Source organism: Rhipicephalus microplus, chromosome 3, assembly GCF_043290135.1.
Source record: "Rhipicephalus microplus isolate Deutch F79 chromosome 3, USDA_Rmic, whole genome shotgun sequence".
NCBI lineage: Eukaryota > Metazoa > Arthropoda > Arachnida > Ixodida > Ixodidae > Rhipicephalus > Rhipicephalus microplus.
In genome coordinates, this window is record NC_134702.1 from 277,977,893 (window position 1) to 277,993,593 (window position 15,701).

Genomic DNA, 15,701 nt, shown 5'->3' on the forward strand with positions numbered 1-15,701 from the left:
AAATTGATGAGTGAAAGGTTACGTTGTCCTTGATAATTTTGTGTACTAGTATTGCACTTTTGAATTATCTAACAATATTGCCAGCATTATATCAAGACTTCTAAGCTGTAGCACATTCCCCTTCATATCCAAGCACGTAGAGGTTCAAAAAGCTCGTCGGCTTGATTGATTCGAGTGTACGTGTATTTGAACAATCTCACGTCTTTCGCGTTCTCGACGCATCCACACACGCCGACGAAACGTGGGCCATCACGACGGCGCAGCAGCTTGACCCGAGTCAGCACCGCCTCGAGAATGGCACCCCGGTCCACCTCCGACACAGTCTGCATCTGCACCAAGAGTGAGTCCGTTCACCTTCAAAAAGTGTGAACCCGTGGAAAGCTCTTAGGGCTCGAACGCATTTTACAAGCGAGAATAAAAGAATAAGGATGCACAGGGGGCTCATTCGCAATGTCGACTGATGGATGTCGCCTAACGATGGCCACCAGCCGCGCAACTCGTTGACGTAGCGCAGCACCATGTCATTCCGATCGGCCGAATTCTAACAGGGGTAATCTTGAGCTAACAGAGGCTGTTTTCACGTTTTATTTTGAGCTTCTCTCACGGAAGGACGCTGCAAGCACTTAGCCAAACGTAAGAATGAATAAGCTTTATTAAAAGTTCCTTCGGGAGAGGCGGAGGAAAAGGGGATTAATCCCTGGCCTATCCCAATCTCCATCGATGATGATGGCAGTGCCTCTGGTGACAGGACGGCCTAGCCCTCAGCCAAAACAAAATTTTGTTACATAATAGTATGAAAAATGCGTGCATCTGGACCCATAGCCCAAGTGATTAGTGATGGGGATAATACATAAAAGTGTTACAACTATGACCAATCTTGCAGAGAAAAAAAAATACGACAAAACTATCGTGCAGCAGCCATAACTATTATACCTATTCAGGGATCTGCACTAAAAATATTATCACCATCAGCCTCCCTACACCAGCCGCGTTAGAGCGAAGGCCCCTCCCTTAGTACAGCGAATAGAAATAACTTTTTGTCTCCTCTACACACCTAATTTCCGTCTCCCCCTGGCGCGTAAATACGTACTTATCCAAATACGTACGATCCCATAAGGTACGAGAAAGGCAACGGCAATATAAAGGGATACTGACACAAAGCTTCGAGGCCAAGATAGCCTGCGGCGTCAATTAGCGTGAACATTCGATAATGACATGCGAAATATGAACAGCGAGTATAACTTGGAAGGTATTTCAAATTAATTTTGCAGTTTGCGTTAGCCGTCGACTTCATCGTGCTATTGACACCCTCCAAGGGGACCCTTTAGGGACCCCCTAGTTCCCTCATGGCACTACGCTGCAGTCAACGGAACAAGTTATGATGACGTCATAGCTACTGTTTTTTTTTTCGCTGCATTTGTTCCCGCTGTCAATATTTCTCGGCGGCTGGTTGCATTGCGTGGTCATGGCGCACGCTTAGAAAGTGTTCTTTGGTGCCATTGGAGTCCCGTTTTTTATTTGAAAGTAATTCTTGATGCAGACCGTGTGGAAGTGTGTCACATTTCTGTGTGCTGACGTGGTCAAGACCTACACACGCTCTGTGGCAACAATTGCACCCAAATTTTGGAGCTCTCTCAAACCGAAATTGAAACTGATCGAGCGTGTAATTAATTATATGTCACGTCCTGCAGCAGACTATCTGCCGTGTCATGACTAAGAGGTCCTACGCAACACATTCCAGCAGAAAAACGCGAGGCCAAACTTTTTGTGTCAGTACCCCTGTAAGCGGGACGATTTATTTGCTTGACGTTTCGACGTGTGTGTCGTACTTGCGACTGTCTGTTGTTCAAACCAAGCTTCTCTCTGCTGATTGATTGATTAATATGTGGGGTTTAATGTCCCAAAACCACCATATGATTATGAGAGACGCCGAAATGGAGGGCTCCGGAAATTTCTACCACCTAGGGTTCTTTAACGTGCACCCAAATCTGAGCACACGGGCCTACAGCATTACCGCCTCCATCGGAAATGCAGCCTCCGCAGCCGGGATTCAAACCCGCGACCTGCGGGTCAGCAGCCGAGTACCTTAGCCACTAGACCACCGCGGAGGGGCTTCTCTCTGCTGACAGTTAACGTAGGAACAACCTAGTATTACGTAAATAAAACCTACAAACGACCAAAGAGTAACCCATAAATAACTTTGATCATGTAGCGTAGGCCCACAAGCAACGTCAAAGGAACCAGATTTGCTTTCTGAATTGTTGTCTTGTTGTTTCAAGCCATTCAAGGCTTAGTGCAACCTTCCCCAATTTTTCTTTCCACAGCACAGTGCTTTTGTCGAAGCACAAGTATAAAGCTTGCGAGAACATGCAGAAGCATCTTTCATCAAAATGTTGGGCGGTGATCCGAAAGAGACAGAAAAAAAACGGTGGCATATCTGCGTGCCTTGCTGGCACAGGCCATTGAAAGACAATATACTTTTGTCTGGAAAGAGAATAAAACGTTCATTTGAAGTTCTGCGTGAGAAAATCGGCGAGTAGACGTTGCCTGAGATATTTGAAGTACGTACCAGCACCACGTAGTTAGAGGAACTGTATACTCTATTTTAAGTGAAGCGTAGGAAACACCCGTTTCTTCGGCCTTTTTGTTGACAATGTCAGCACGTAGGAAAGCCGCAACCGAATCAAGATAACTGGCGCCTCGCCATTCTACTTTTTACACACACACACACACACACACACACACACACACACACACACACACACACACACACACACCAAAATTTTAGCGTCAAAGTATCACAAAAGAGGCTATCTCCTTCAACAACTTCACTGGGTCCAGTGGTTTGGGGAACATTTACCCGTCCAGCACTTACTGAGTGCATTGGGATATTAGGGAGTTTTAGAATACCGTTTGTAAGCGCTGCATGCATTGCGGGCGTAGCGGGCGCCATATGAGTTCTAGAATAGCGTTTGCCCTGCTGCGATCCGCAACGCACGATCGCAGTGACACCGTAGCCTCGAAACCAGCGCTTACAGGCCACATGCGGGCCGCCATCACCGCCCGTAGCCTCGAAACCAGCACTTGCGGGCCACTTGCGGGCCGCCATCACCGCACGCAATTTCAGATTTTTGCGTGTGGTCTACGAACGCGAACGCCGACTCACGTTACGACGCATGCGCAGTGGCAGCGACCGCACCGCAAGGGTTCGCGGTGCGCTATTCTAGAACTCCTTTTTTTTTTCTTGCCTTCTGCGCGCTATAAGATGCATTTCTTAGTCGAAGCCAGACGCTTATTTAAACACTGATCTTGATCAAGGTGCGCAGGACGGCGGCACATAGACAATACAGTCAGACATAGACGGCGCCGAATAACCTAAACCCTGCGCTTGTTTAACGCACTTTTTTCAAGTGCCGTCCTGGCACACAGTTTGACCAAGATAAACGCAAATGCACTCGTACAGCGGTTCGTGCAAACTTGCTCTTGAGTGAAGTTTTTGTCTTTTTTGTCATATAAATGGATGCAAAGGCCGGTGCACATCTCGTACGGCAGGTAGATTTCCCCCGCGCATTCCCATAATACATTCGCTAGGCACGTCTGCACGAGAATATATTTCTCAATATAATTTTTGCATCAAATTCATGCTTTTTTAGCGTGGAATACACACGTATTTGTGACAAAATGGTTTTCGCGCGCTCTGGCTTCACCGTTTTGTACCCAAAGTCCTTTTGTCACTTTGGCTTCCTTCACAACTGTGGCCCATCTCAATTTTCTTTCTTTGTTTCATGGCAGTCGATACATGCGTTTGCCGTGCACGCTTGAGTTGGAGCAGCCAACAGCAGTACTACCGAGAATGTTTTATCAGGACGAAGATTAACGGGCGACCGCGCGCGCAAATCCCGAATAATGTGAGGCTTGCGGCGAAGCGGTTCACCGTCGCCTACTCTTCTTGAACCGGAAGCTGGTAGCAGACGGTGCATCATACAATCCCTCGCTCTTTTACTGGTCACCTATTGGCGTGCACACTACGGGAAAGACAGCAAGTGTTGGCGCACAGAGAAAAAACGCCGCAGTGAGCTACTCTGAGAAAGGCAATTACACATTCGACGAAAATAGCGAAATCAGGCACATGCTTTTTCGCGGCTCGGCGGTGTGCTCACCGGTTGATTTCCGATTCCGCGAAGGTTATTCAGGTTTCGTAGTGGCAACGGGTAAGCACGAGTACTTGATTGACTGAATTGTGGGGTTTAACGTCCTAAAACCACGCTATACGAAGGGCTCCGAAAATTTGGATCACCTGGGGTTCTTTAACATGCACCCAAATCTGAGCACATTAACCTACAATATTTCCACCTTCATCGGAAATGCAGCCGCCGCAGCCGGGATTCGATCCCGCGACCTGCGGGTCAGCAGCCGGGTACCTTAGAGACTAGACCACCGTGAGGGGGGGGGGGGGGGGAACGAGCGCAAGTACTTGAACCTATTATTTGAGCAGGTATTGATTTTGCATGAGTTCATGAGTTCTTTGCATGCTAGACTGGACTGAAAGAAGTGAAGAATCGCTGGACCAACTTGTCAAGATGGCAGCCAAACTGCTGTCCGCAAAATACATTCGGTAACAGGCTTGAATCCCTGTAGGCTCGGCTACATTGTTTTCGCTTCTTTTATTTTTGGCATGTAGTTGAAATGATGTAAAGTAATTATAGGCCTCTCTATAAAATAAACCTTTAAAAAACTAAATTTATGTAGCCGCAGTTTAAAGCTTTCTGGGTCTACTTTTAATTGTGTTGCTCAAATACTTGTGATGGCCAAAGTGTCTCTGGAAGTCCTTACAGGGAATGTCGCTGGAGCCAACATTTTCACGAGTGAACTTTTCTTCTTCAGGGCAAGGCTATTGCCCTGTCGATTGACTGGTCAACTTGCCGAAACACTGCTTTCAGCGACATTCTCTATTGAAAAATTTCGGATGAGTTCAAGCCACTCTGTGCCTCTTAGCTTCCGCCTCGTTTAGCACTCAAGTTCTGTAAGAAAATTATGTGCACCGTACTAACAAACGTGATTGACTCAAATACAATGTATCCTACCAATGCCGCCTAGAAAAATAATCCAGGCATGCTCACTACTCCGGGAACAACCTCTGATGTAACTGGGTATTGACACTCGTCTCCTGCCGAGTAAACGTGCGCATACATGCTCCCGCCGTGCGAGATAGCTAAGCTTGTTCGTGGAATAAATGACACGTCGCTCAATTAAAAAAAATGCAACATGGTTACCTTCCGTCCGCACGCTTCGCATGAAGTCGATTCCCAGTTACATGGGATTTGCATTTTTTTTTATTTCAGCCAGGCATTATGTTCCGAACGAAACCGTTATATTCCAAACAGTGATGGTGTGCGCGGAAAGGCCCAGCCTGTTCAGCTAAGGTCGTTATTTTTGAATACAAACATCTTCTCGGGCTAGTTTTTACCGCACGCGAACATAGGGGGAAAAATGGACAGGGTAGACAGAAAAACTTGCAAATATGACTACGCAGCAACAAGCCCAAGCTTCAACTCTTGTGAGTTACTTTTCCAGCGAGCTTGCGTTTATGCGTTCAAAAAGGTGCAAGTATCCACAAACGCTGGGATGTGTGGATTGATTGATTGAGTTTGGCAGCAGCGCTCTTGGTCTTCGCAGCACTTATATTTGTTCATTTGCGCAAGTGAGCAAAACCTCTCCTATGGTGTTTTTTTGGTAGACTTTTGCGCTACTACCGGGCTGTAGGCCTGTGTTTGTATATTTGAGGTTGACTGTTTTCATCATTACAAAGGAGATGACGAAAGCTTTCGATGATTTCCGCCGTGAAATGCGTGCCGAACTAAGAGATTTGCGCGAAAGTGTAAAATTTGCCAGCAAAGTCTGTGACAACGTTAAGCAACTGTCAGATGAAATTAAGCTGCTCCGTGAAGAGCTGCAACATGCTAGACGAAAAAAAATGACCAACTTGAAACAAAAAACAAGAAATTGCAACGTAAGTTTGATGAGCTCGAGCAGTACACTCGTGTGAATAACTTGGAAAATAAAGGTGCCCCTAGTGATGAAGGCCCAATGGAAATTGTAAAGAAACTTGGCGATGCCATTGGGGAAGAAATCTTGCCATCAGACATAGACACGTGTCATATAATACCTGTTGGCAGATCTGGAGACAAGAGTGTAATCGTTCGTTTTGTCCGACGTGACGAAAGGAACGCTGTCTTAACTAAAGCACGAATGAAAAGGCCGTGTGCCAAAGATATGGATTTCAAATCAAATGAACCCGTATATGTTCATGAGAACCTGACCAAACACGCGAGGCAGCTGCTCGGCTTAGCAGCTGCTAAGAGGCGAAAAACAAAATGGAAGCTTGTGTGGACAAACGGTGGTAAGGTGTTTGCGCGCAAAACAGAGTCGTCTGAGATTCGTAAGATTGTTGAGCCTGCAGATGTCGCAAAAATGAGAGTGTAGACTATCCAATCAAGCCTTATACTAACGAGACTTCGAAATGGATCTTGTCAATAGCCAGTACTATGACATAGGCGGTTTCAACAAGCTGGTTAATCAAAGCTCGCACACTTTCGGTGTCCTGCATCTAAACGCTTGAAGTATCTAGAACAAAAAAGAAAACCTTGATGTGTTTCTTGACTCTTTAGCAATAAAGTTTGACGCTCTAACATTTTCCGAAACTTGGTTTACACCAAATAATGTCCCGCCAAGATTTGCTGGTTATACTTACAGTGTCTTGGTACGTCGTTCCGGTCGAGGCGGAGGCATCGCTGTATACGTCAAAGAACAACTAAATCATGAAACAATTGATTATCTCTCGTGCATTTCACCGTGCACTGGATGTCTTGTAGTCAAAATTATTAACGTAATTTTGTCGTGGCGTTTCGGCCACCAGCTGGTAAAAAGCAAGAATTCCTTGGCTACATAGATACTCTCTTACAAAAGCTACACACAATGCGCATGCATTTTTTTAATTATCGGTGACGTCAACGTTAACATGCTAGGCGATTCTCCCAGCTCTGAACGACTTCAGTCGGTTTTGAAATCATACGCATGCGCAAACACGATAGCAAGGCCTAGTCGCATATCAGAAAAGTCTTCGACGCTGCTTGATATAAGTGTCAAACATCTTCCAAGCAGAAAATGTATTTCAGTGTTATCGTCATACGATGTGAGTGAGCACCTAACCATGTTTTCTCTTTTATCGTTATCTTTAACGCCAAATAAAAAGCAGATCATGGAACAGTATCGCAAAATAAAGAATAGCGCACTAAACCAATTCCGAGCTGATGTTGCTTCGACGAACTGGAATATAGTGTGCGCAGAAAGAGATACAAACCGGGCTTTCAATCTTTTTCTTGAGCAACTTAAGAGCATATATGACCGCGCTTTTCCTTTGACGAAAAAGCCTACGAGGAAAAAGATACGCAAGCCGTGGATTAACAACGCACTGTATGACCGAATACAGGAAATAAACAAAATGCACCACCCGTTTGTAAAATATCGCGATTTATCACTTCTTGAAGGCTACAAAAAGTTCCGCAATAAGCTAAATTCTGACATCAAACGAGCCAGGGTATCATATTATCAATACACATTTGAAAAAATACGATAATCCCAGGAAAATGTGGAATGAGTTAAATAACTTAACTGAACGTAACAAAAAAGGTTATGTTAATATCACTGATTTTGCAGACGATAAGGCAGATGTCGAAGCACTATCAGCCATGAGTGAGTATTTTGTTAACGCTGGCGACTACACAGACTCATCTTGTGGGGTAACAGATCCGCCTGTAGCAGATAGAAAGCATGTATCACACTCACTCATCCTTACTCCGGTTACACCTTGTGAAGTTGAAAAATTAATCTGTAAAATACGTGACAATGTTGCTGCAGGAGTTGACAAAATAGTAGCCAGCCCGATAACATACGTAGCGTCACTGATTCCACACCCTCTTTCATACATTATGAACACAATGTTAGAAACCGGCATTTTTCCTTCAGAAGTAAAAATAGCCCGCGTTTGTCCTATTTTTAAAGGGGGTTCCAGAAATGTATTATCGAACTACCACCCGATATCGGTTCTACCGGTACTCTCCAAAGTTTTTGAAGAAATAATACACTCCAGACTTGAATGCTTTTTCACTAAGCACTTGATAATCCATAAAGCACAGTATGGGTTTCAAAAAGGTAAGTCTACGGAGTCGGCGCTATTAGATACGACAGAGGAGATCTTGAGAAAACAAGGAAAACAGAACCTACACAATAAGTCTTTTCATTGACTTTAAGAAAACTTTTGACACAGTCAAACATGATATTATGATATCTAAGTTGCATGATTATGGTGTAAGGGGCGTAGCACCTAAACTAATAAGTTATCTTACCCAAAGGAAACAATATGTTAAGGTGGGTAACCTTGTTTCCCCAATGAAAACTATAAGAAAAGCGTACCGCAGAGTTCGATTCTTGGACCGTTACTAATTATAACATATATTAATGATCTGTGTGACATTCCACGATCCCCAAAATTATTCATTTACACTGACGACACCAAGATGTTTTTTACAGGTAGAATACTCATGCACCTTAAAACTGAAGTAAATGATTACTTACTCAAATTAGAAAAATGGCTTTATCAAAATAAGCTCATGCCTAATATATCTAAAAGTAAGTACATAGTATTCAAGCCTATCAACAAGCCCTACGAGGACGACATCAACATCTTTTTTTTAAAAAAAGCAAAGCCTGGAGCAGGTTCAATCACAAAAATTCCTCGGAGTGTGGTTCCAAGAAATTTTGTCTTGGAATACCCATGTTGATAGTCTCGCATCCGAACTAAGTAAGAATGTTGGGTGTATATTTTAAATACATCCACTTATACCTATTTGGCTCAAAAAAAGATATACTACGCTCTTTTTTATTCGCGTTTGAATTAGAGTATGCTAGTATGGGTACTACAAGTGAGAAGAATTCAAATAAACTAGAAATCTTACAGAAAAAAGTTCTCCGCCTATACGACGATTATTATTATTGCAACCCAAGGGAGATGCCTAGCGGTCCACTATTCATAAAACATGGTATACTCAAAGCAAGACAGGTGTAGAAATATAAGCTATTACTTTACATTCATAAAAATAAACTCCACACTATTATGGCACAGGAAGGCGCACTCAAATACTCACTCCGTAGGCAACAAATTTGCGTTCCTGCTACTAAGACTGGATATGGTAGAAACCTATTTGCATACCGTGCCCTACAGCTTTAGGTGAACAATTAATTTTAACCTCTCATTAACGCCATTCAAATATCACTTAAAACATCCCCTCATTAATGGAGCATAGTAAACATCATGTTTCCAATAAACTTCTGGCTAGATTCCACATACACTCTCACTTTTAGGTACAAAACGCATGTATATACAGTAGTGCGTACGTACATATGGGCAGATGTATGTATGAATATATGAGTGTATTATGTGAATATATCAATATGTGAGTCTGTGTTATTGGATATGTAATAAAAGCAGCCTCGATGTCTGATTCTGTGTGTCTATGCAGCCTATTTTCGTACTTATATGTCACTTATTTCTTTCTTTTATGCTATTTATATGTTTTGTTATTAGGCTGCTCCTTGTATTATTCAATGTAGCACTGTTTGCTGAACTTTTTTCATTTCGCGTAGCCAATCCGCGTGAGGCCGAGTGGCCTTTCGCTTCGCTTCGTTTTTCTCTATCTCTCCAAAAATAAAATCTGTTCATTCATATGTGGGGTTTAACGTCCCAAAACCACCATTTGATTATGAGAGACGCCGTAGTGGAGGGCTCCGGCAATTTCGACCACCTGGGATTCTTTAACGTGCACCCAAATCTGAGCACACGGGCCTACAACATTTCCACCTCCGTCGGAAATGCAGCCGCCACAGCCGGGATTTGATCACGCGACCTGCGGATCAGCAGCCGATTACCTTAGCCACTAGACAACCACGGTGGGGCGCTGGGATGTGTGGTCGTTAATGCGTCTCTTGTGTAGTACTTGTCTTGGAAAGCTTGATTGATGATGATTATTGATACGTGGGGTTTAACGTCCCAAAACCACCATATGATTATGAGAGACGCCGTTGTGGACGGCTCCGGAAAGTTCGACCGCCTGGGGTTTTTTAATGTTCACACAAGTCTGAGCACACGGGCCTATAACATTTTCGCCTCCATTGGAAATGCAGACGCCGTAGCCGGGATTCAATCTCGCGACCTGCGGGTCAGCAGCCGAGTACCTTAGCCACTAGACTACCGCGGCGGGGCTTGTCTCTGATAGCTGGCTTTCTCAATTTAAAAAAAATGATTTACATCGATGAACTCTAATTCGAATGCTCCAATGACGTAAACTGTAGTATATAAAATCCCTTCTAGTCCTCTTCACTTTTGATATTTTGCAGGTGGTATTCGCACGTTCACCGGAATCAAGCACACAAAATTTTGTGTCAATGCCCCTTTAAGCGTCAAAACCACGGAATTGTTACAGGCAAAACTATATCATTACTGTACTGCAATTTATCGCCAATGCATCCATCTTCAGATTATTTCGTAGATATTAGAGAAGGAATTCCTATCTTCGAGTTTCCTTCACAAGGCCGGAGCTACTTACCTCATCGACGAGCACCAGGTCCGGGCAAATGGCTTGGGGCCAGCGCCGGGTGCAGCCATCCAACTTCTCCTGTTTAACGAGGCACAATATGTTGTGTTAAGAGCGTTGCAAAATAGAGTGATATTTCTCAGCTCCATCATAACTTGCTTCTTCTTTCGCATGACAAATCCTGCGCAACAAGGGCCGCCACAAGCGATTCGTCTTAGAAGATTGCCTCAATCAGAGCGGAGCCACCACCCACCGTTAGAGAGAGGCTTCGGCTGCAGGCGCTCGGGAATGACACGGCACTACGCCCTTGTTTCTTTCACTCATGAAAACCCGGCTTCTCTACGCACTGGCCACGTCGCAATGTTTGGGAAACTTGGCGTTTCTTTCAGGTTGTTCTGTTAGGATAGCGCGCCGAACTCGAATACACGTGTTTACTGGAGCTCACGCGAAGACCACCGTCAACGCTTAAAAAGAACGACAACCCAGTTTTTCACGACACAACCGAAAGCTCACCCTTCGAAGTCTTTGTAGCTGCATCGGATGATCTCTTCCCGTTTTTCCATTATCTCTCATTATTTCAGTTTTCATACAAGGTTTGATTACAAGTTCTCCGCACTTAATATCATCGCCTTGGTGCTCGAAGAACAAGAGGAAGAGTACTTCTCTTTGACGTGAACGCGGACCAGTATACTCTGCCGTCACGTGAGCACCATCTACTGCCTCGCGAACAAGCAGCAAGTAGCCTCGGAGGTGTCGAGACTCCCTTTGTATTTCTCTAACTCTTCGGCACCTACCTAGAGGCCCTGAGCTAAAATTATTCATGACGCCGCTCATGAACATCGGATCATATGAAAGCCGAAAGTGACGCCAGGACTGTACTTCTCCAAGTGAACAAGAGATACCTGCACCTTTTAGGTTAGAAAGAAATACTTTTAAGGAAGCGTGCCGCATTTCAACGCTAATATAGAGACAAAAAATAGCGTACACCATTAGGCCGTGACGTCACCGTCTGCAAGTGCGTCTGCACTTTTATTTTTTGCTGGGAGAGGGACCGAAAAATTCATTTATTTATCATAGTACTGACAGTTACAGGGGGAGGGGGCGGTAAGAAGGAATAAATAAATAAAAATATTAATTCGCTTTCATTGAAAAAACAGGACCCTCTTTAGGCAATCCTTCAATTTGTGGGTCATCTGAATCTACAATCCCCGCCACGGTGACCAAGTGGCAAAGGTACTTGGCTGCTTACCCGCAGGTCGCGGCATCGAATCACGGCTGCGGCGGCTGCAATTTCGATGTAGGCGAAAAGGCTGCGGAACCGGGTGTTCGAATTTGGGCACACGTTAAAGAACCCCAGGTGGTAGAAATTTACGGAGCCCTTTTCTACGGCATCTCTTAGGATCCTATAGTGGTTTTGAGACGTTAAACCTCCCACGTCGATTGATTGAATACATAAGAAGGTGTGGGTTCGAGCTAGTTGGTACTGCATAATGAACTACTCGAATACGGATAAAACAGACACAGACGGGCGGAAACTTCCAACTGAATTTATATCGTAAAAGAACTTGTTGAGCTATTCGGTACAACATTTCTAAAATTTAATTCGAGCGCGAACACACGACACGATCACACACACGCACACACCCAGGCATCAAACACACACAGCGCTCACTTCCATCTGATTTATTCATAGCTGGAAGGCTTGCATATATACTTGACACTTGTGCGCACTAACACCATAGAAGGCCAGCAGCATACATGATCAATACATACAGTTAATCAATGTCGTTTCCTCAAAGCGATAAACTGGAATTCGCTTCGTAACAATGAAAGCAAAGGGGGCGTTTACACAGAGATCTTTATTTTTTCAATGAAAAAAGGCCTCTAACACCTCACGTGCAGCTTTACTTGCGCTTCTGCCTAGAATCTTTGTCTCGGAAAATCGTACGTCACAATCACATGAGACAACACGAGCAACCAGGTGAGCATACTTGTCATCTCGTTTTGGTAATTTTTGGGCGTGTTCCCTAACCGGTTTATTAAACCACCGAGTAGCTAGCTCTAGGACGATGCGTCAGTTGTGACAGGCTCTCGAGTCGAAAAGAAGCACGCGATCTTCTTATTCCTCCAGATTGAGAGCTGCTCTTGTAGTCGACCCACTACGTGTAGGGGGCGTTTTCCCCCTTTAGAAAAGAAAAAAAAAGGTCACAACAGAGGCAAAGAAAAGTACATGGCATCACCCTGATGTTACGACATAGGCACGTGAAAAAAAAATTGGAAATTCAGTTAAAGTAAAAGTAGAAATTCAAGAGCGTGCCAATATAGTGAAAATCAATGAACGACGAAGCAAGTTCACAAAAATAAATAAATAGCACAAAGAACAGTGTACGGCAAAAAAAAAGTTACGAACAACGCGCAATAAATGGTTTCATGCGCACCACATGAACGACGTCCGGACTCGCTCGTGTCCAGCTCCGTGCCTGCGGTGTTGAGTCCGGAGCAACTTCGTAGTTCACGTCACCAACGCGGCGTAACACTTTATATGGGCCAAAGTACCGGCTCAGTAACTTTTCACTAAGGCCACGGCGGCGGACGGGTGTCCACACCCAAACTTCGTCTCCGGGGTCGTAACACACTTCTCTGTGGCGGGTGTTATAGCGCTGTGCGTCTGCCTGCTGTTGCTGGCCGATGTGTAGTCGCGCGAGCTGCCGTGCTTCCTCAGCACGCTCTGCGAATTCTTCGGCGTCAGTTGCCAACTCGTCTTCGTCTTGACGTGGTAGCATAGAGTCCAGCATGGTCTGCACTTCGCGGCCGTAGAAAATCCGAAATGGCGTGAATCGTGTGGTCTCTTGCACGGCGGTATTATACGCGAAGGTCACATAAGGTAAGATCCAGTCCCATATTTTGTGCTGTACGTCGATGTACATTGAGATCATGCCTGCGATGGTCTTATATAGTGGCTCGGTAAGTCCGTTAGTTTGCGGGTAGTACGCAGTTGTCTTTCGGTGCCTGGTGTTGCTCAGTTGAAAACTTCGTTCATAAGCTGCACCATGAATGCCGTCCCTCTGTCCTTTATTAAACTGGAAGGAGCACCGTGTCGTAATACGATGTGGGGCATGAAAAATTGTGCTACCTCAAAAGCCATGGCTAGTGGGATCACCTGCGTCTCAGCGTAGCGTGCCAAAAAGTCGGTCGCGACGATCACCCATTTGTTGCTGTCCGCAGGCAGGGGAAATGTCCTGAGAATCTCCATGCCGACTTGGTCGAACGGCGTTCAAAGTGCTTCAATGGGCTGAAGCAAACCAGCTGGCTTAACAGACGGTTGCTTTCGGCGCTGACATTCTTGACAGCTTTGACGTACTTCTTGACACTTGCCGAAAGTCCTGGCCAATAGTACCTCCCGCGCACTCTGGCAAGTGTCCATGAGTAGCTCAGATGACCGGATGTGGGTTCTTCAAGGCAAGTGAAGAGGACGTCGTCTCGCATATCTTGAGAAACCACAAAGAGGTAAGCACGGTTGTTCGAATGAGCATTCTTTTTGTACAGCACACTGTCTCGAAGGCAGAACGACGTCCACGAGCGGGATAAATGACGTGGTATGATTGTGCCCTGGCCCTCTAAATAATCGATGATCAGACGAATCTCTGCGTCATCTCGCTACCGTTTGCTCAAGTCTGGTGAGCTAATGGCGCCCAGGAAGCCTTCGTCTTCCTCTGCTTCCTGACTGACAACATGAAGGGGTGCGCGACAGTGTGTCAGCGTCTTCATGCTTACGGCTGGACTTATGGACGATGGTGACGTCAAATTCCTGCAGCCGCAAGCTCCACCATGCTAGCCGTCCTGACGGGTAGCGCAGGCTTGCCAACCAACAGAGGGCGTGGTGGTCCGTCACTATCTTGAAAGGACGACCACTAAGGTATGGGCGAAGCTTCGTTATTGCCCACACGACAGCGAGGCACTCTTTCTCCGTAGCAGAATAATTCGCCTCGGGCACGATATAGAGAGCGGCTGGTGTAGGCTATCACTCTTTCGATGTCCTCTTGACGCCGAACGAGCACTGCGCCGAGCCCAACGTTACTAGCGTCAGTATGAACCTCTGTGTCAGCATCTTCGTCGAAATGAGCGAGAATGAGAGCTGATTGCATGCGCTGTCGCAGTTCATCAAAAGCTGCTTGTTGCTCGTTTTCTCAGACAAACGGTGTGTCATCCCTTGAGAGATGAGTCAAAAGTTCTGCTATCTGTGAAAAGCCGTGAGTGAACTGGCGATACTAGGCGCACAAACCAAGGAAGCGCCGGACGGCTTTCTTATCGAATGGAGCTGGTAATTCGGCAACAGCGGCAAGCTTGTCCGGATCGGGCCGGACTCCTTCGGCGCTAACTACATCTCCAAGAAGTTTTAGTTCTTCATAGCCGAAGTGGCACTTCTGTGGCTTTAGTGTGAGGTCCACCAATCGGATAGCCTCCAGCACGCTGCGCAGGCGGTGAAGGTGCTGCTCGAACGTGGCAGAGAAGACCACCATATCATCAAGATAGACAAGACAAATCTGTCACTTGAGCCCTGTGAGGACAGTGTCCATCATTCGCTAGAAAGTTGCCGGCGCTGAACACAAGCCGAAAGGGAGTACTCGAAATTGGTATAGGCAGTCTAAAGTCACCAAGGCTGTCTTCTCGCGGTCTCGCTGATCTACCTCGATTTGCGAGTACCCGCTTTTGAGATCGAGAGAAGTGAAATAACGGGCACGACGCAGTCTATCCAGCGAATCATCGATACGTGGCAGCGGGTGCACATCCCTTTTAGTCACACTGTTAAGCTTTCGGTAGTCGACGCAGAAGCGTAGCGACCCGTCCTCTTTTTTGACGAGCACGACTGGAGATCACCACTGGCTGTTGGATGGTTCGATAACGCCATCGTCAAGCATCTCGCGGACTTGCGTATGTATCGCTTCACGTTCTTTAGCCGACACGTGGTAGGGGTGCTGGTGTATTGGGCCTGTGTCCTCGTACGTGATGATCCGGTGTTGACCGATGGACGTCTGGCGGATCTTTGAGCAA

At 45.6% G+C, this 15,701-nt stretch overlaps 1 protein-coding gene across 1 annotated transcript in view; it reads right to left on the minus strand.

The window, feature by feature from the left end:
• LOC142803214 (putative ATP-dependent DNA helicase HFM1) overlaps nt 1-11,186 on the minus strand; it is a 1,032,948-nt gene extending 1,021,762 nt beyond the window's left edge. Inside the window, exons 1-3 of the mRNA XM_075888308.1 lie at nt 11,163-11,186; nt 10,662-10,730; nt 201-329 (exon numbers count right to left, since the gene is read on the minus strand). Of these exons, the coding sequence (XP_075744423.1) occupies nt 201-329; nt 10,662-10,730; nt 11,163-11,186 (222 nt within the window). The remainder of the gene's footprint in view (nt 1-200; nt 330-10,661; nt 10,731-11,162) is intronic.
• Between the last annotated feature and the right edge of the window lie 4,515 nt (nt 11,187-15,701).